Here is a 21,187-nt window from a genome sequence, read left to right as displayed (position 1 = left end):
TCTGTATAGGCTAGTTAGGCTCCTTGAGGATGATGCAAGGACCCCAACAGTCCAATTTTGCACCTATTGGGTACTAGATGCCATGATCCTCATCTTCAGAGCAAGGCATTACAGAAACTCATGGAAGGGCAACCAAGAAATGGCTTGAATCTTCTAGAATAAGTTCTGCCCCAGCAGCAGGGCCCATGCTGCAACAGGGACTTGGTTCAATTTCCATTTCAGATTTCTCAACAATGCCCCTTCGAATCAGTTATCTGGAACTGAAGAACTAAATTTTCTAAGCAAAATATTTTATTAAGGAGGTCCAAATGGAGATTTTTTTCAGCTTCTCCCTAAAGTCTGGAGTCCAGACTTTGAAGATGGAGGGAGTCAGTAGCCTCAACCAGTTCCCTCATGGGGAGGGGAGCCTTCTGCTTTATCATTTTTATTTGGCTTTTATCTGAGGCTGGAGTGAGGTTGAGTGCAGTCTGGTTTAAGCTGGAACTTTCCTTGAGTTGTTTTGATCTCTTGATTTAGTCAGAAAAGCTAAACAGCCTCATAAAATCCCATGAGCTCAAGTCTGGTTTAAGGACACTGCTTGCGAAGCAGAGAGCTCGTGGCTTCTAAGGCAGAGGGAGGGCAGAGGACACAGTGAGGAGGAACAATGGCCAGCAGGCGAATCTCTGCACATTCCACCCCACAACAGCTCTTTCCGACATTTTATAGGCTGAGGATTTGCTTCTGTTTGAAAACCCCTGCCATCGGGCACGGTTGCTAAGGAAAAGCAAGGAAAAACAGAGCAGAATTGAAAAGAGGAGCAATCTGTGCCTGATGCGATATTTCTTAGCAACAGGGACAGAAAGCCACAGTAAATTCTTTAGGGCTTCTGGATCCACAGTAGAAAAACATGATCATGCTGAGCGAAAAGGAATTCTTTTCTTTCCACCGAGGCTAATAAAAGTAGAGATTGCTTCTTCTCTCTGGAGCCTGACTTCCTGGAAAAGAGGGTAAATGTCATGGTGAAGAAGCTAGTTTTAGAATCAACTGAGCTGTCACGCATGGTGGCATGCACCTTTAATTCCAGCACTAGGGAGGTAGAGGCAGGAGGATTTCTGTGAGTCTGAGGCCAACCTGTCTACAAAGCAAGTTCCAGGACAGCAAGAACTATTACATATAGAAACCCTGTCTCTGAAAAAAATAAAAAAAAACAAAACAAAATAACAAAGAATCAAACGAGCCCAGGGATGAGTCCAAGGTCACCAGTGCCTAGCTATGTGGCCTTGGGCCACTTCCTTAGCCTATCTGAACTCTAGGTCCCTCATGTTGAATGGATGTATTAATATGAATACTTTCTATGATTCTAGTATAAGACCATACACTGGATGATAATGCCAGCGGTATTTCTTATCATACTTTCTTCATGGTTATTTCCTTGATTAAGTACAATGTGTGAAACCTCAGAAAACAAACACAAAATAACCCCCCAATGCTTACTTAGAGCCACATTGTCTGCGGCCTTGATTTTAACTGTATCAGTATCCCTTTCTCATCCTTAAATCTAAATGATGCACTTCATGAACCACGCTACGATATACATGATTTGCAAAAGTCTTTAAGATAAGAGAAATAATTCCACCATTTATCATACTTTTTATTTAATTTTAAACAATTTAAGTTTGACCTTTGCTTAATCGTCAAACCTTGTTGCAAATTGTATCCCTTGATCAATGCAACTTAAAATACCTTAAAATCAAATATGTATATTTTCCTTACACAGATCCAAAGCATGTATTTCCTCTTAGCTCTACATAATACACTTGCTAGCTTCGCTTCTGAAGTTCTTTTCTGGGATGTGGTTTAGGATTCTGCTTTACTGGTACAGAAGTCCCGAAGGCAGAGAAAGTAGCAGAGAAAGTAGCCTGCAGTATGTCTTCCTGCTGCTTCGGTCACCACAGAACTATACAATGTCTGAGCTCAGGGACTATGCTGGTGGCTCTTATTTTTGCTCTTTGAGTAAATTTGGGGAAAATAAAATGCTTTCTAAAAAGTCTTATGCACTTGGCTTTTGGTTCTGTTTTATATAAACCCCAGGGCCTGCTAAGAAAACACTCTGGGCCAGCCATCTGTCACTAGGATGTACTTCTGAGACACTTTATACTGTTTCATTGGCTAACTATAAGTTGTAGTTAGGGTTTATATTGTTGTGAAGAGAGACCATGACCATGACAACTCCTATAAAGGAAAACATTCAGTTGTGGTGGCTTGGTTACAGTTTCAGAGGTTCAGTCCATTATCGGTATGGTGGACTATGGCAGCATGCAGGTGAACTGGTGCTAGCGACATCTTGATCAGAAGGCAACAGGAAGTAGACTCTCAATGGGAGTAGCTTGATCACAGGAGACTTCAAAGCCCACCCCCACAGTGATATACTTCCTCCAACAATGCCACTCCTACTCTAACAAAGCCACACCCACTTATAGTACCACTCCTTTGGGGGGCTATTTTCTTTCAAACCACCACACTATAGCTAAGTATTATTCTAAGCATCCACTTACATTATTTCATTAAGTTTCCACAGAACCCCTATATGGCATGTCACTATATATATATATATGGGTTTTTGAGACAGGGCTTCTTTTTTTAGCTTAAGAGCCTGTCATGGAACTTGCACTGTAGACCAGGCTGGCCTCTAACTTGCAGAGATCCACCTGCCTCAGTGCCACCACCACCAAGCAGTGGTCGCTAATTTTATAATAGTCTTATAAATGAAGCAACTAAGGCATAGGGAGGTTTGCAAACTGTGAGCAAGTTCCTGAGACTAGTACGTGCCAAAGCTGCATCGGAACATTGAACTTAGACAGCTTGTATCAAAGCTCTCTTTCCTTTCTGTTCAAACTGTTCTCAGTTTGCAGCTTCTAATTTTGAATTTAGTGTAAAGCCCAGGTTACTTTCCCTGACCACAGATTTAGTCCCGGGTGGCTGAAAGCCGAACCTCTGAAACAGCTAATCTTCATGGTTTCGTTCATCTTAGTCACCTTGACAGATTTGGGCTCAGATGAAAGAATTCGGCAGAGTTGCTTCTCTGGCAAAGTGAGAGCATGTTCAAGAAATTTAGCAAAATACAAAGTGAATATTCGGACTCTGAAACTGAGATGAAACCAATAAAAACACTAATAGTGGAACCAAGGCCCCCAGAAGCTGCCGGAGACTCTAGTTGCTATAGTACACACTCTTCACGTTTGTTTTGGGGGCACAGAGCTACAATGTGAAAGTCCGAACCCAGTGAAAGTTTACTTACTTTCATTGCCAAAACTGAGATAGGCAGATTCATGGCCATAGATTCTGTTATCTAGAAAAGAAGAAGAAGACATGAATGGAAATGAAATCCTGGGCTGGGAGCCTGTACCACCCCAGAGGTCCCAGATTGCCTGTCCTTCACTTTATGGACACAAAACATGATTTCTCTTATGGGATGTTGAAAACAGAAGATTCTTCTGCTCGTGAAGCATCCTTTAACAACTTCTTCCCATCTCCCAGGCAGAGCTAATGAAGGATCTCTAACAGTGAATTGTGGACTATCAGACACCAGTGAATGCAAGCAATATCAACATTGATAGTGGAATGTGAAGTCTTTCTCCAGTTGACGCTTAGATGCTAAACATTTCTGTGAATGTGTGAAGCAGTCTCGGCAAAAGATAATGCCTGCATCCTTCTTTGGCCCTGATGTGCCTCGCTTCTAGTAGATGCTCACTAAAGGTTTGCTGAATCAGATTGGAACTTTCTAGAGCTGCTATGTTTGGAAAATGCTGATTTGTGCCATCTGCTTTCTAAGCAACTGTTGAAGCAGAGTTCTGCTGTGTGTATGCATAGATATCCATATAAACACAGTTGTTCTCATTTTCCTTCTGAATCCCAGACAAAGATTTGTGAAAAAGAAGACAGAAATATCCATTTTCAGAAGTTTCCTAAGCATGCAATTTGCATGGTTTCTTTTCTCTATATGTAGCTAATCAAACTCAGGAAAGAGTGGGGTCCTATTTTAATGGGAAATTTGTTTTTAACATGGGACATAGTGTCAGACTTGGCGGGCTATCCTGAATGGGCCCTTTGTGGACTGTATGCTTATTCACAGCAAGGAGAACATCCAGTGGTTTCCTTCGGGTGTGAAACCACAGATATGTATGGATAAGAAAGTTGTGGGAGAAAATAATTCACCCAGGCTACAGGATGCTAGAGGATGCAGCCTTGGCCTCATGAAAGAGTATGGTATATCTTATATACATCAAGCGTTTCACAAGAAAGGCCAATCTTCTGGCAGAGTGCATCGCTATTTTGGTGAAAGTATAATGAGCATAATTCTCCCCCATTCTTTTTCTTCCAAAAAAAAAGCGATGAAGGGACTCCTGTTTTATGGTGAGTCTTTTACATCTAGATTCAATTTGTGTTTTTGTTCAGGGGGAGAAGAAATGTTTAGGGTGCAGAAACCCAAAGGACAGTGAGTTGGAGCCCAGGGTGCAGGAAGGAGTCACAGGCAGCCAGATACTGTTGTATCTGCAGTCATCTATGGGGCGGTCTCCCCAGCTGCTTTGAATTTTAATGTGTGGAGCAGATGGTTGGTGTAGATTGCCCTTGTTTTTGCCTAGGAGTCTGGCATCATTGCAAGTTGTCAGCCTGTTTGGAGAACAGAGTTAAGAGCCTGTAGGTACGTCAATAGAGCTCTGTTTTGCAAATAGATTATTCAGTGGAGTGGAGGTAAATATGAGACCCTATGATTTTAGGCATAAGCCCATCATTTTTTCCAGGACAGAGCCAAGGCAACAGACTGGGAGGATTATTTCAGGCCAAGCCTGCCTGTCTGCCTGTCTCTTTAGCCCATAAGCTGTGTGTGTCAATGTGGCCTAGTGAAAACATATGCAAGTTTTAAGTAAAATCACGCCTCTTGGCGGCAGCCTCATCTATGTCCAGAGTGGCGGTATTTGTCTTAGTCCCTTACGCCCTGCCAACTAACTGCCAACCACAATGACCTTGCAAGTATCTGTGAGCGTTTCCTTACAGTGCTCTGAGTTGAGAGGCAGGTTCCCGTGCAGGCCCAAGCTTCCAGCTGTCTTGGCAGGGTTGCAGTTCTCCCTGGCGGCAGGTTCCAGAGGACGGTTTAGGTATCTATCCTGCTGGAGTAAATGTAGGAGGGTCCCGCGTCTCCCGTCAGGGTAGACCCCTGGAGCCGGAGGCCGGTTGGGGAACACACGAAAGTAGGCAGGCTGTAGGAAGTCTGGCCTCACTAGAGAGGAAAAAGGCCACATCTCTTGAGGATGTGCAGAGGGGGTCTTGGGAACAGACAGCGGATTCTGATCTAGAGCCTTAGGACCACATTTATCCAAGCTGCTGCTGCTGCTGGCACCATTTGCTAGAGATGCTTCTGGCTGTGGCTTTGTCCAGGAAGGTGTGAGATGCCACTGATTCAGGGGCGTGCTGCAATCTGGAAAAGATTCAGACATTATGTTAAGTATTTTCTCCAAATATTCAAAACAGAAGTATACTATACATAGTATACATCAATATATATATATATATATAATTTAATTTTATTATTTGTATTGAGAGAGGTGTGTATATAAGTGCAGGAGGCCAAACGATAACTTTCAGGAGTCAGTTCTTTCCTTCACTGATAGACTCAAGGGATTGAGCTGAAGTCATCACACTCTCTTGGCAAGAGGTTTTACCCACTGAGCAATCTCTCTAGCCCCATAGTGTATTTTTGACTTAAAGTAAGCAGAAAATGTTTTTTTAAAACCCACACTAACCACAGTGTCCATAAGTAACTACTGCCACCTCTAGATTTGTTTATATTATTTTTCAGACTGGTTTTGCTTCATTAAAATATCATGAATATCATTGAACATAGTAGCACATGCTTATAATTTCATGCTCAGGAGACAAAGGCAGGAGGACTGGCTTGAGTTCAGGCCAGCCTGGGCTATACAATGAATCTAAGAGCACTCTGGGCTACAGCAGATGCAGTCTCGAGAAACAAACAAAACAAACATCCTCCCACAGCAATGAATGGAGGCAAACACAAGCCTTTTTCAAGTTACTAATTTTAATGTCATCATTTCCTTCCACAAGATTTATGCACAAGCTTAAGCCCAGAAAAATTAAGGTAAAAACATTAAACATTTGTTTCTCTCTCTCTCTCTTTTTGACTAAATCCAGAATGATTGCAGAAAGATACAACATGATTTAGAACAGGCTAAATTGGAAGGGCATCCCATTTCAGAGTGAGACACAGAAGGCACAACGGATTTGTTCTGTTCTGTTTTGTTTCGTTTTTCATCAGGACCATTTTCTTTTGCTTAAGGAAAAGTTGGATTTTAGTCCTTTTTACTGAAGAAGTCTTTTTGTGGTATCAACTTATTTGAAAGATTACCTTATTGCTAATACAAACACTAGTTTTTAAATAGCTGTATACTGTTCTACCATAAGTCAGTGATAGACTAAGAAAGGTTCCCTTTGTGGACAGCACAGTTAATTGTTTCCATTTCTCAATTATGTTACCGACATCTCAGTGAACATTGTATGTGCATCTTTGCACCCGCGTGAACATTGGCTCCTTATGAAGTCTTCTGTAATGAAGCTCTTGTTCCGCTGCTGCTATTGGTTAGCTCTATTGGATAGCTGGTACTTTAAATATGGCAGATGGGAGGACTCCACAGAACTGTATAAAGAAATTAATTCTTAACTGTCTTGGTCTGTCACACAACTCTAGGAACTGAACCCAATCTTAGGCATGAAAATGGTAAGAAACTGGGCCATGGTAGCTAAGCATAGTGGGCTGGTAGGAAACGAAGCAAGAACAGTGAATGCTGGATAGGAAAGCAGTTGCTTGGTCCTCACTCTGCAACAGCAGAATGGTTGGAGTCAACAGATGACCCTACTTCCCCTTGTCAAGGTCATGTGGACTGACTAACAGGGATGGAATCTCCTTAGGTTCCTATCCCAGTTGCACCTGGGACAGTAGCCGACTCTGAGATCACAAATGTCTACCATAGCCAAGACCATGAATGGATGTTTTCCCATTCTCAGCATCCACTCAGGCGAGAGTGGGGAAGGAAGTTCTACCAGGTGATGCTTAAATCCTGGAGCCTCTCATCTATCTAAGATAAGGGAGGAGTGGGCAGGGAGGGGAGCGTGACTGGGATGACAAAAGCGAGTCTGTCTGAGACACTGCTTCCCTTTCTCTCCACGGGCATCTCTTTCAGCTCTGCTCAACATTTAGTTTGAACGGATTTTGTATAAAATGAAAAAACCATCTTAGAGGCCAGCGCAGTGCTGCTGGAGTATCCCTACCCACCATGGTAGCTTTGCCTGTTATATGGATGGCAAATCCCATATGACACAGGCATTCTGCTCAGCATCTCGCACCCCTCCCATCGAGCCATGGTCCTAGTAGGCTCCTCTAATAAAACGAAAGACAGGAAAATGCATTGCGACACAGTCTCAGGGGTTAATATTACTTTTGAAAGTTGGTATTTCTAGCAACTAGATCTTGGGGCACCATGTGCCCTGGAACAGAATGATTAAGCTGATTTCATATAATCAGCGTCTATGCTTCTTATTTAACGGGAGTACTGCATGTCCTAAGCACAAATTAGAAACAAAGCCCAGCCTCAGACAACAGGGCAGTTTCCGTCTGGACGGCTTTACAGATCTCATACATATGCCTCGGGTGCTCACTGAATGTCTGGGATACGGAAAGCAGGGCCACAGAAGGTTTCCAAAGCTTCTCTTAACTGTTTCTGTTCTAGTTAAGGGGAGTTTGGCAGTACCATTGTCCTCCGTGTAGTCACTGGGGGTACCACAGTACAGTTTCCATGGAAGAATGTGGAAGTGCACATGGGATTTGAATCTTGAAGTCAAAGCACCCCAATATTGTGAGTCGTCTGAGGGACCTACTTTTGCAGATCTGCTTTGGATGTTTGTGGCCCATTGAGTGGAGACCCTTCATTGGGTGGGCTACTCTTTCTCAGGGTTCTTGGGCAACTATGCCTGGAGCAATGCCCGTCTGCTCTGTGGGCACAGGGCGACACCTTAAACCATACCTTGGACTTTCTCAAGGTTGCTGCTGCACTGACTGTCTTACCCAAGTGCCTCCTCTTAATTTCTTCTGGGTGCATGTGCAAGAGACCCCAAGTGGTGACTCTGATACTTTCTCAAATCCAAAACGACATGAATGGGCGGAGAGCATTTGAAGGCTTGGATTCAGAGCCACTTGAGGTAGATAGGAATTTTTAATTTGGTGAGAATATAGCTGACTTCCAATCCATATACTCCAACCCTAAGCATCTAGACCCACCTCTTAGTCCCACCCAAGACTCTAGAATTCCTGAGGCTGGTCAGTCTGAAGACCAGGAATGTTCAGAAAGTCAGAAAGTTCTGCTCTCTCCTCCTCACTATTTAAGCTAAAGTGGTACTCCTCCCTCCTCATAAGAACAGTCAGAGATACCACCATTCCCTCCCATGCACACTTTGGAAACCCCAGAACCTTCAAGAAGGCCTTTGTTGTACTATAAAGTTTGCACCCAAATCAGGGAATGATCCCACCTCCATGCTTGGATGGGAGCCCAGACCTTTTACTCTGGACTACTTTCTAGACACACCAATTCTAACATCATCCTCCTAGAAATAGGAGTCTCCAGGCTAGAGAGGATTCTGTTACTCTCTGTGGCACTAACCTGCTTGTTCCCTTCACAGCAGTGTTAAGTCATTTTATCAGTCACTCTCTTGTTCACTCACTAATGCTCTTTCCCATTACCCAGTATAAATGGAGTTAGCTCATTTCTCCTCTCCACCATCATATCTCTGGGAATTCTCACCATGCCTGGCACATAGCAGGTCCTGGCTACATATTTCAATGAATGCACACACATATATTCAAATACAAACATTACAGCATATGAATACACATACCCCATTGCAAACACGTGTGTATGCTCACAAATGTGTGCATGCACACACACACACACACACACACTACTCATAAATCTTAATTGAACCTTTCTGTTTTAAGGTGAGCAGGTAATTTGTCACTTTGTAACATTATAAAAGCATATATATATATATATACATATATATACACACACACATATACATATATGTGTGTATACACATATATATAGAAAGATGATAGATAGATAGATAGATAGATAGATAGATAGATAGATAGATAGATAGATATCAGATATACACAAACACACTCACAATCGCTACAATTAGTGAAACTCTTGGTTGAGTATTTATTCCGTTTGCCTTTACAAGATGCTGAGACTGGGTTTATTTAGCTAATAGTTTCGGAGGAAGATAGATTGTACAAACACAAGCACTAGTGAAGACAACCTAGTGAATGGCCTCATTAAAGAAGTGTGTACAAGACTGATTACAAGGGGAGATAGGAAGCCAGGTAACACCTCAGCGGTCAAGTTCACTCTTGTATAATAGCTCACTGTCTTGGTAATTGAGAACTAACACGGACTCTCTTAGAGGAGCAACACACCTCTTTTTATCTTTAGTTTTAAAACAATCTTATTTTACATGACAATACCAGTTCCATCTCCCCCCCCCAGTCCTCCCACTCCTCCAACTTCCTTCCACTCCACCCCCATCCATTCCTCAGAGAGGGTGAGGCTGCCCATAGGAAGTCAACGAAGTCTATCACATCACTTGAGGCAGGACCAAGCCCTCCCCCATGTATCTAAGCTGAGCAAGGTATCCCTCCATAGGGAGTGAGCTCCAAAGAGCCAGTTCATGCACTAGGGATAAATACTGGTTCCCCTGCTAGTGGCCCCACAAACTGCCCATGCCACTCAACTGTCCCCCACATTTGGTCTTAGGCTGGTTCCTCAGTGTCAGTCTTGGGTCAGTGAGCTCCACTAGCTCGAGTCAGCTGTTTCTGTGGGTATCCCCATCATGGTCTTGGCCCCTTTGCTCAAAATATTGTTCCTCCCTCTCTTCAACTGGACTCCAGGAGCTCGGCCCAGTGCTTAGCTCTGGATCTCTGCATCTGCTTCCATCAATCTGATTACAGGGGAAGGACAGTTTAGGCACTCTCTCCGCTATTGCTTAGATTCTTAGCTGGCATCATCCTTGTGGTTTCCTGTGAGTTTTCCCTAGTGCCTGGTTTCTTGCTAACCCCACAATGGCTTCCTCTTTCAAGGTATCTCTTTCCTTGCTCTCCCTCTCTGGACTATATCCGGTTTGATCTACTCAATCCCCCATGCTCCCTTCCCCACTCCCCTTCTCCCCTCCCCACTCCCCTACCCTCCATCCATCCCTTCCTCTTATGCTGCCAATTAAAAAGACCTCACAGCTTCTCACATCAGCACACTGAAACTTTATTGGGAACACAATGTGTAAGCAAACTATAGCCTTGGTCATTCCATCAACAACAGTTTATCTTAAGGATATAATCAAAAATAAAAGCAAAATTTTAGCTTCAAGGATGCTTAAAGTTATGTTAATAATATACTGGAAGATTACTAATAATCCAGAAGTTTAATAAATGTGATTTCTCTAAAGCATGATACTCTCAAGCTATGAAACATTGTCATACAATATGTAACAATGGCACAAAGATGTGTCATTCTGCTTATTGTCAAATAAAAATAAATTATAATCTTTTTACACGCAAATTGGCTTTGTGTAAAAATTGAGGTGTGTGCATTTGTGGTTTCAAAATTTTCAAAAATGAATATACTATCTACAGGTTAAAAAATTCTGTTTTTTTGTTTTTTTTTTTTTTTTGCTGGGCAGTGGTGATGCACACCTTTAATCCAAGCACTCGTGAAGCAGAGGCAGAAGCAGAGTTCAAGGCCAGCCTGGTCTACAGAGTGAGTTCGAGTACAGGCTCCAAAGCTACACACACACACAAAAAAAATCTTTTTTTTTGAGACAGTTTAACTATTCTTTCAAGACTGACTCTGAATTGGTCTCAAACAATCCTCCTGCCTCAGTTTCCTGAGTATCTAGGACTACAGGCAAGCCTCACTGCATCCAGCTAAGCAATATTTAAACAAAAAAAATGACTTGACTTGTAAATAACCAAACAATGAGCCACAGCTGTGAAGATAAATATATAACTGGATGATGGCCTTCCTCCTGCTGCTCTCATCTGCTCTCCATCTCCCTCCCCTCCCCTTCCTTTTCCTCCTCTTTCTTTTTTCCTCTTCCTCTGCCTTTAATACTAGTGCATTATAACCCCATTTGGCACTTCTGTTTGAAACATACACACACACACGAACAAGCCCAAGCATACACACCTTGGAGCAGAAAAGTCCAATTTTTGGCCTGCACAGACTGTACATGTTGACTGTGCTCTTTGTTCATGTAGCTGGTGACACAAGTCCCTCCATATTTTATTCACTCAAGGGCAAGATACATGCTCTTTGAACTAACTAATGACAAAATCACATGACAACTGAAGAATCATCTTAGAGAGACAGTCCTATTCTGGGACACCAAGGAGTCCTTCTCAGTCCTATCCTCTCTTTCATAGTCTCTCTTTGCTAGATACACAGGTTCCTTTCTCTGAGAGTTTGGATGCAGAATGTAGGTTTGTATCTTCAGGCTGAGTGGCCAACAGCACTACACAGGGAGTCCTGCCTTTGTGGTAAGATTCTGGAGGGGTGACTGGACTATACACCTCAGTTTCCTCACCAGAAATACGGGCAAGTAATCAATAGGGTTGGTGTGAAGATGCAGTAAGATAAGTCATATAACAGATTCCAGCAAAAAGCTTTCATATGATAGTCATGATATATATATATACATATATATACATAAATACATACACACGTGTAAACAGAGGCCACTCATTCATTTCCCGACTTCTCACACCCAAATAATCACACAGAAGCTATATTAATTACAACATTGTTTGGCCAATGACTCAGGTGTATTTCAAGCTAGCTCTTGCACCTTGAATTAACCAATTTCTGTTCATCTATATATCAGCATGAGGCTGTGGCTTACTGGTAAGGATTCTGGGTATCTTTCTCCTTCGGCAGCTACATGGTGTCTGTCTGACTCTGCCTATTCTCTCTATATATATATCTCTTCCAGCCTGGTTATATTCTACCCTGGTATAGGCCAAAGCAGCTTCTTTATTAACCAATTGTAATAAAATATATTCATAGCATACAGAGGAGAATCCCACATCATACACATATATACATATTCACATACACACATATTCACATATATATGTATATGTGTGTATATATGTATGTGTGTATATATGTATATGTGTGCCCTCCCAGTTACTGCCACCACCCCTAAAGGTAAGCACCATAGATTTGATTTGCTAGTATTTTATTAGTATTATTATTTTAAGCGAACTCCCCCCACATATCCTACACTGGCCTCAAATGCGCAATCACCCTACTTTAGTCTCCCAAGTGCTGGGATTACAGGTATGTGCACTGTACTCAGTTAGCTTTGCTCATCTTTACATTGTCTAAGCTATGGTCGATTTTGAGGGGTGGAGTAAATGCAGTTATTTCTTGTGGTATCTGGCTCCTCACAGAGGCTAGGGACACATGGGTCCTTTTTCTTACTGGAAAGGAAGGTACCATGCTGACAGCACTCAAGGGGCCACAAGCAGGTAGCAGGACTATATCACACATAACTATTCTCCATGGATGAGAAGCATGGTGTTTCCTTCCCATTCCACTAATGGCGGCAGATAGGAAGCCTTTGAGGATGACTCCAGAGGACCTGCGCAGGTTCAAGACAGCACCCCTAACCTTCCCTTAGTAGCTTTTGAGCATGTTCCCAGGTCTAAGAACGCACTTGGGACTAGGACTAGGAGGAAGGGGACAGGAAAAACACGTTATTAAGACAAGACCCCTGAGCACCAGGACCATACCCTGCCTCAAGAAATAACAACTATTGAAGCTTTCCCAGATACTAACTGTGAAGTCCCCACCATCCTCTAAAAGAGGAGATACCTCTAAGGTCTCTTCAGCTATTTGCTTTCCCAAAGCACACCCATTGTATATTATACACATATAATTAAAAGAAATAAATAACTCGAACTTAGTGGGAGAAGCCAGGAGACTTGGTGGTATTTCCATATAGGTCTCTGTGTTTGGGCCTTGCCTATCCGGCTTGACAGAGCGCCTTTAGAATGTGGGCAAATCTTCTGTGGGTGCCTGTAAATGGGGGCCTGTTCTCTGCCTGGCTGCCTGGTGCCTGGGTTGGCCCGAAGGGGTTAAGGGAATGCTAAGCAGCAGTCAGTAATGAAAGGCCACTTCATCAGTTCTCACCATGTCTGAGGCTGCCCGTGTGCCATATAACACCAGCAATGAGAACCTCCACCAGCCCAGACTTCTTTCATGGGGTCCTTCCATGAGACAACCAAGCATAGGAGAAACCCGACTTCAGCTATGATAAGAGAGAGCTGGAGGGAGACAGTCTTCTCTTCAGTTGTTCAGTCAGCTAATAAAATATTTGCCTAGTCCCGAACCAAATATAAGGGGTCTGTGAAACTGTCAAGAGGAAAATGCAATATCCATGAAGCTAAGTCAAGAAGACAATCCTCGTCTCTTTTCGGCCCAAGGAAGCTGGTTTACTAAGAAATAAGGCCATGCCCAAGGTCTACTGGTAGGCAGCAGCTTCATATATGGTGAGGTCATGGGTCCCAGAAAACACTAGAACAGTCACCCAGCAAAGCACCGTACAACGTAAAAGCTCATAGGAGGGGCTTGATGCTCTCTGATCCTAATGCTTTGAATGTAGGCCATTGTAGCCATAATAATCATTCAAAACAACCCCCACAAACACAGCGCTTGCTGCTTGTCACTTGGTATCCATTTACCTCACTGACATCTTGAAAACATCCTTTTGTACTTTGATAATGGTCCATTTTAGCATCACTGAGCAGGTACAGGCAGATAAAGTGACATGCCCTGTGATCACACTCACAGGGAGTAGTAAAGCTGCCTGGCACCAGGCTGACTGGATCTAAGGCTCCGTGTCACATAGTAGCCCTTCTCTGCGGTGACCTTGTCTGTGGATTCAATGTGATTTGTTTTCTCTGAAACTCCCATTGGATCTTAACCTGTCTTGTAAGGTATCAAGATATACCAAGTGTAGTTAGTCTGTTGTGATTACAGGGGGAGTCCCTGTGATTACAGGGAGATGATTAGGGATTCAATCATTCAATCATGTCATCAGAATCAGTACTGTATGACTGATTAGACTACAGGTGGCTTTGTGACAAGAAGGAGAGAAGCCAGTAATATACATATTGTCCTAGGCCCTTGCTGTGTGACACATTGCATCACACTGCCTTGTGACACCAATAGCGGAAATGGGCCCTTGACCTTGGGTCAGAACTCTATGCCAAAACAAGTATTTTTCTTTTCCTTTTTTGAGACAAGGGCTCATGTACCTGGCCTGGCCTTGAACTCCCTATATAGCAGAGTATGACTTTGAACTCCTGGTCTTCCTGTCTCCATCTTCCACATGCTAAGATTGTAAGGATGTGCTACCACATGTGTTTTTTTGTGGTGCTGAAGCTCAAACCCAGGGCTCCAGGCATGCTAGAAAAGTACTCTACCAACTGAGCCCCACCCCCAGCCCAAATCCCTTTTCTTCATAGCATGCCCATTCTGTGTCATTATGTTGTGCTCCAAATCACAGTTCCAGTCACCCAAGCAGTGTTTACTGAGTGGCTTCCATGAATCGGGCATCGTGAGAAGTAGTTGGAAAACAGCACTCACCAGATTGAGTACCCTCTACCGTATCTCTGCCACATCGTTCTGACCCACAAGATTCTCTGAGAAAATCAAATCGCTTACCTAGAAAATTAACTTCTAGGAAAGATGCAGATTCTGCAAAGGTCAGAACATCAGATACACACTGATGCCTTATGTACTCCAGAAGGAAAAAGGCAGGGTGACAGAGTCTACAAATAGATGGCCTTGCTTACAGTCAGGGGCTTCACGTGTCTGCTTTGCATAAACCGCCCCGCTTAGAGGCCATCCGTCTGCCTATGAAACAAGGCATCCGCAGCACGCGGGCCTGGTCAGAGAAACAGTGAGCTCCTAACATCAGCAAGACCTCAGCCCCCATGAACATGTTGAGAAGATAAAGAGGAGCCACATTGCCTAACCCCATCAGGCAGAGGAGCCACAATGTCTAGAGTCCCCTGCAGGAGTCCAGGATCATTACTTTGAAACCAAAAGATCATGAAACTGATATTCCACATACAGAAAAAAATGCATCATCCGGGTCCAGATTATTTTTTTCCAAATGCAATTATAAATTGCAATTTAAAGGGACCCATGAAGGCAAAAGTGCCTAAGGTCTGTGAAAGGCATAGCATGACCCCTGATCCATGGCTTTCCCAAACAAGCAATTTAATTACACACTGTGACATGGCTCTCTTGAGCAATAGACACCCCTGACAGGTGGGAGAGAGATGTGGCAAGACTCCTCATGGGGCCTCCCTTGCTTGCTAGATCATCCACTATTGGCTGGCAGGACTCTGGGTTGCCCTTTATCTTATCGTGGATCCTTTGGTGTTCTTGCCCTCAGGCTGACAGTAGTAATAATAGCCCTGAAAGCTGGCCGGAGTGGAGCGGACAGTGGCAGAGCTCTCAACACTGTGCGGACTAGGAAATCAGCAATAATACAATCATAGAAACAGTGATGTAGGTGAGCTCATTTGACTAAGCATGGTCCATTTTACCCTAAAGGTCTCCATGATGTTTCTTAGCCACACAGAAAGCCGAGATCACGGAGTACCTCAAAGAGCTGGTCTTTTGGTGAAAGCCTCCTCCCTCCTAACACTCACCACTCTTGAGGACCACATTTTCACCATGTCTGGAGGAACTCCATCCCTGTGGCCTCTTGAGCTTGCTCAGAGCTCTGGAGAAGTGCTCGTCCACCACGCTGCTGATGTCCCCTTGGAAGTAGGTGAGAAGGACGCACTGGGCATTCCACTGGGTCTTCACTGGTTTTTGCCTTCTTTTGGGCATCTGGACACGAGTCTTCTTAGTTTCTTCCATGGTGAACAGAAGATAACACAGCAGATAACTGTGAACCAAATGAAAAATGTCACTGGCCCTATTTTTACTGAGTGGCTCAGCTGAAGTTTGGGTGAATGGCATTCTTTTCTTTCTTTTGTAAATTAACACTTGTAAGTTTCAGAAGGACATTTTCATATGGATACATAATGTACTTTGACTATGTTGCCCCATTCTTAAGGATATACAGTTTGCTCCTACAAGTGCAGGTCCTCATTGGACCCTACAAGGAACCACAGGGTTCTTGAAAAACAACAAGCCCAATATAATGAGGGTTCAGGAAACAGCATTGCAAAGTTTGGCCAAGCACTAATAGTGGCCTTCTCTGACAAAAGGGGATTATCAAGCAGCCAGACTAGGCAAGCACCAGGAGAGAGAATGTGGCACAGCATTGAGGCCAAATCACAGAGTGATTTGTCTTCTACAGAAGTATGTTCCTCCCAGATGCATGAGTCGAGGTCAGTTACCACAGTCTAGCGAGAACCAGCTTCTAGACCGCCCAGGGTGTCCGGAACCACCTCAACCAGAGCCGCCTGGAGAGCTTGACCAAGCAATCCAGGGTGGGCTAGACACTGTCCACCAGCACTGCTTTCAAGCCTTACAATGTGTGCGCAATAGAGTAAATCACACCGAATCTCCCGTGAGACCGTCCTGCACAGAACCCTGTCCATCTTTGAAACTAGCAATTAAGGTAGCACCAGCCTGAAAGTCTTCATACACACATATTCAGAACCCAAAAGAGTCCCCGGGACTGCTTCTTTACCTTTAACCTCAACCAGACTTGTTGCGTACTCTGACTAAAAATATATTTAATCTAGCCAATCTTGTGAATTTAACATAGATGTCTAGGGTTTAATAGATTGCCTCTCTGTCTAGTCTATGAGAGCCTATATGTCATGGAGACTTTCTTACAAATTTCTTGATGTCTGAGCACGTTTTGGAGCTCAATGAACAGTAGCTGAGTGTCATTCATGTCCTGGAAGTACAATCCAAGGAAAACATAGACTATTAGGAGGCAGAAGGCCTGAGGTTTTCCTCAGTGAATAATCTGGAGGTGGAGGATAGCAAATCCCTCTAGGCTTCATATTATTCTTAGAAGAATTCAAATAGTGTGAATTCCTCAGCTAGTCTTAGATGGTTCTTTTATGGTTCAATTATGCTGGGAACATTAGAAAGGAATCTGGCAACAAGCAGGGGATCTTTCTAACTTGTTTTCTTTTGGTTTGCTTTTCAAGACAGGGTTTCTTTGTAGTTTTTGCCTGTCCTAGAACTCACTCTGGAGACCAAACTGGCCTCCAATGGGGAATCTTTCTAAACGGCTCTCCTTTGGGATCATTGTACCCCAGCCACACACACACACAAATGCTTCCACATAAGCATCACTAACAGTTGTGTTTACAATATCCCCCAAAGGGAAGTCATTAAATAAGTCTATTACCAGGAAAATGCATTTTCTGTGATAGACTCATACCATGAACTATTACTTAGCAAAAGAGTAGAGCAAGCAACCACTACACACAACACAGATAAATCTTATTATATTGAGTGAAAAGACCAAATCAAAAATACCACATCTATGGTTTCACTTATATGAAAGAAGCACAGATTACCTATGGTGCTGGATGTCAGAACAGTGGATGCTTGTGGCACAGAAGCTGAAGAGGAAGGGGCAAGAAGGAACCCTCACCTCTATTGCCAGTGTCCCATATCTTTTTCTCCAGTACACAAAGGTGTCTAGCAAGGTCTCTTTATGCAGCCCGGGCTGATCTCAGATGTATACTTCTCTGGTTTCAGACTCCCAAGAATTGGATTATAGGCCCTGAAACACCATGTGCTTGGCCATGTCTCACCTTTGTCCTGATGCATGTGGTGGTTCCTACATTTGTCAATACTCATCATACGTATAGCTCAATAAAAACAATAAAAAAACTCATAATATTGTACACTGGAGATCTATTCCACAGCAGGTGAATTATTCCTCGATAAAACTACAATGTATACTCCCATTCTTGGAGTTGTCAATACAAAGAAAAGGGATTGAGGATGATAAAGGAGGGAGTATGTGGAGACAGTGGCATTTTAAAGCTACAGCCTATATAACAACTCTTTGTACTGGAAACTATCTGTACATCTTCTCCAGTGTTTTGATCTTCAAAGCAGATATTACCACCCTCATTTTAAAATAAGCAAAGTAGATGTTAGAGAGAACAAAATAAAGTTAGATCGTGGCGAAGCTGGTATTCAAATTCAGGTCCCTTGGTCTCTAGGCTTTATCTACTTCTAACTATTCTAACTGATGAGTGGAAAAGTCTCTCTCCCTCTTCTACCCTCAGTGTCTCCATCTATTAAATGTGGGGCTGGGGCAGACCTCTAGTCCTAAAAGGGCTGTGAGCCAGGACACTAAGGCAACCACAGCCCCCAGAATTCTCCTCCGGGGCTTTCATTGAAGGCTCCAACTGTCTGGTGCTGCAGGTGCAGAACAGTCCTTTCAGGCTCTACCCTGCCATCAGCCACTCTGCTTATCTCAGGCCTGACACAGATTGCAATCTCTTAGCCAATTTCCCCTGAAGCCACACAGAAAGAAGTAGCCAGATTCTTGGGATAGCAGGGCCACCACAGCATCACTGGTTTCACTGCGTATAGACTAAGAAAGCACATGGCAAATGACTGACCAGAGAAAAGCCAGCCATCATCCCAGCTCACTTGGAAAGCTCACACTGTAGGCTAGTAGAGACCTTGAATCGACCACAAATTCTATCATTGCCCCCTTTCCTCTGCACACACAGGAGCATCTACTCAGCAAGTCTAACTTCTCTGGATTCAGCTTACAAGGAATTCTCTGGGCTATACTTAACTCCATTGGAAACAGCAATTGATGAATATTTAAATCCAGAGAGTTAATCTGGGTGCTGTGATGTATCCACGTGGTTCCAGCATGCCGAGAAAATCAGAACAAGAGGACCACTTGAGCTTAAGAGTTTAAGACAAACCTGGGCAACACAGTGAACCCCAACTTTAAAAAATGAGTAAATTGATTCCAAAAGGATACACATTCTGATCATTGTCATTTGGTTTAATCCTATAAAGAACTAAATTGCATGACATCCCTATGAAAAACTCGAGAGCCTCATCTTCCAATGAAAGAGAGATGGTCTGACCAGGGTAGAAAAGATACTATAAAGCTGACTCTAAGGAGATGTCCGGAACAAAATAAAGACCCCAAGTGTTCCAAGTAGACCTTGAAATATTATCCAAACTGCTCTGGAACATCTCGGAAGAAGAATCCAAAGCCAGAAATCCAGCCTCCAGTCTGCCACGTGAACACTCTAAAGACACTTTTTTACCACATTCCTGCAAAATGCATCAAGTACCGCTAAGCTGGGGTGCAGAGTCAGTGATGGTGGTTGTCACAGCGACCAATTAGAGTGAAATCTGCCCCCCCAAAAGCCGGATTCAATCTCACTTAGCACAGTATGTCACTACCTCCAACTCTCTCCCATGTGAATTTCCATCCACCTTCCCACTCTCAACCCAACTTCTCTTACCTTAATTCTCTGCTATTACTGAGACAGCAAACTTCTCCCGTTTTGGAGTAGCTCAGCAACTGCGGAAGCAGGAGCTGGAGATGCGTACCCTCCCTCTGAAGCTTTCTACCCCTCTAGCTGGAGCTGAGGAAGGCGGTCCCTTCTAGCTATCTATTAAGAATGCAGAAAATGCACTCCAGCGAGTCAACCTGGTTGGGCACCTGCAGGAATGAGGAAAAGAGATAGCTGGTTTTTATTTGTTCTTTTTTTTTTTCATTAAAAAGCATGTTGTGGTATTGTCTCCTCAACTGAAAGCCAATTGTTTGCACAAAACCACTGTGCCTAGAATCAGGCACATTATGGGAGTTCCATCAAATTGATGTCACAGCAAATTTCAGGAACATAGCTTATCTCTAGTTTTTTCCTCTCTCCTTGAAAAAAAAGGGGGGGAGTCAGGCCAAATCCTGGTCTTGTCACAGCCTTCCTTGGGTTGCAGAGGGAGGGGCGAGTTTTCTGATCGTGCAGTAGATAGAGCAGGGCTCCTGACTTTATTTAATTATGTCAGCAAGCAGCAGCTTTTTGGCCTCAAATCTTGGATCTGTTCTTTGATCCTGTGTTAATCAATTTTCTGTGAGTGTGACAAAATACCTCAGTTCTCAGTCTGTGAGCCACCACCACCCTTTCTCAGGAGCTTTCCGTCGGCTATCCTGAATATCAGCGATTTACATAATGATTCATAACAGTAGCAGAATTACAGTTATGAAGTAGCAATGAAAATAATTTTATGGCTTGGGGTCACCACAACATGAGGGTCACAGCTGAGAAGATGAGGTGAAAGAGATGGCTCAGCTTATAAGAGCACTGGCTACTCTTCCAAAGAACCTGGGTTCAATTCCTAGCATGCATGCGGCAGCTCACAATTGTCTGTATCTCCTGTTGCAGGGCGTCTGAAACTCTCACAAGACATACATGCAAGCAAAATACCAAAGAACATAAAGTAAATAAATAATTTTTTTTAAAGAAGAAGGCTGAGAAGCACTGACTTAAAGGAGTGACTTATTTTGACTGTACATCTTCTGAGATTACAGTCTGACAAAGCAAAACATCATGGTTACGGAACACATGTGAAAGGAAGCATCACACCCTGTTGACCAAGAAGTAAATAGAAAGGAAGTAATAGGTCTCAATATTCTTTTCACGGGCACACTTCCAATGATCGAACCTCTTTCTACTAGGTCCCATCTTCTAAAGGTTCCACTATCTGCCATTATGTTTTATGCATATATATATAAAATCTTTATATATACACATTTCATATATGTATATATACTACATATCACATATACACATATATGTTATATATCATTATTTATCCATATCTACAATATGTATTGTGTATATAATGATATATGACAAAATCAGTAAGGAAGGAGAATTAGGAATGCTGGAATAGAGTGCTCGTTCATAGACAGGAGTGAAGAAAGAAATGCCCAATAATGTGACCTGCAGAACCCTGAGGGGAGAGAAGCATGTGGACCACTGTTTTCCTGATCCCTGATGGAAGACTGTTTACAAGAGGGAAGTTCATATGCTGTCTGCTCA

General features: G+C 43.1%; 1 protein-coding gene across 1 annotated transcript; it reads right to left on the bottom strand.

Moving 5' to 3' along the window:
• Positions 1-553: 553 nt before the first annotated feature.
• Positions 554-19,682, bottom strand: Vgll1 (vestigial like family member 1). The gene is made up of 6 exons (XM_075958492.1): positions 19,607-19,682; positions 15,830-16,071; positions 4,988-5,455; positions 3,278-3,328; positions 2,972-3,061; positions 554-753 (listed from the first exon to the last, which is right to left on the bottom strand). The coding sequence occupies exons 2-6, from the start codon at positions 16,041-16,043 to the stop codon at positions 554-556; spliced, it is 1,023 nt and encodes a 340-aa protein (XP_075814607.1). The 5' UTR covers positions 16,044-16,071; positions 19,607-19,682.
• Positions 19,683-21,187: the final 1,505 nt, after the last annotated feature.

This window comes from Microtus pennsylvanicus, chromosome X (assembly GCF_037038515.1).
Source record: "Microtus pennsylvanicus isolate mMicPen1 chromosome X, mMicPen1.hap1, whole genome shotgun sequence".
NCBI classification, from domain to species: domain Eukaryota; kingdom Metazoa; phylum Chordata; class Mammalia; order Rodentia; family Cricetidae; genus Microtus; species Microtus pennsylvanicus.
This window is presented reverse-complemented; position numbering and strand designations above follow the sequence as displayed.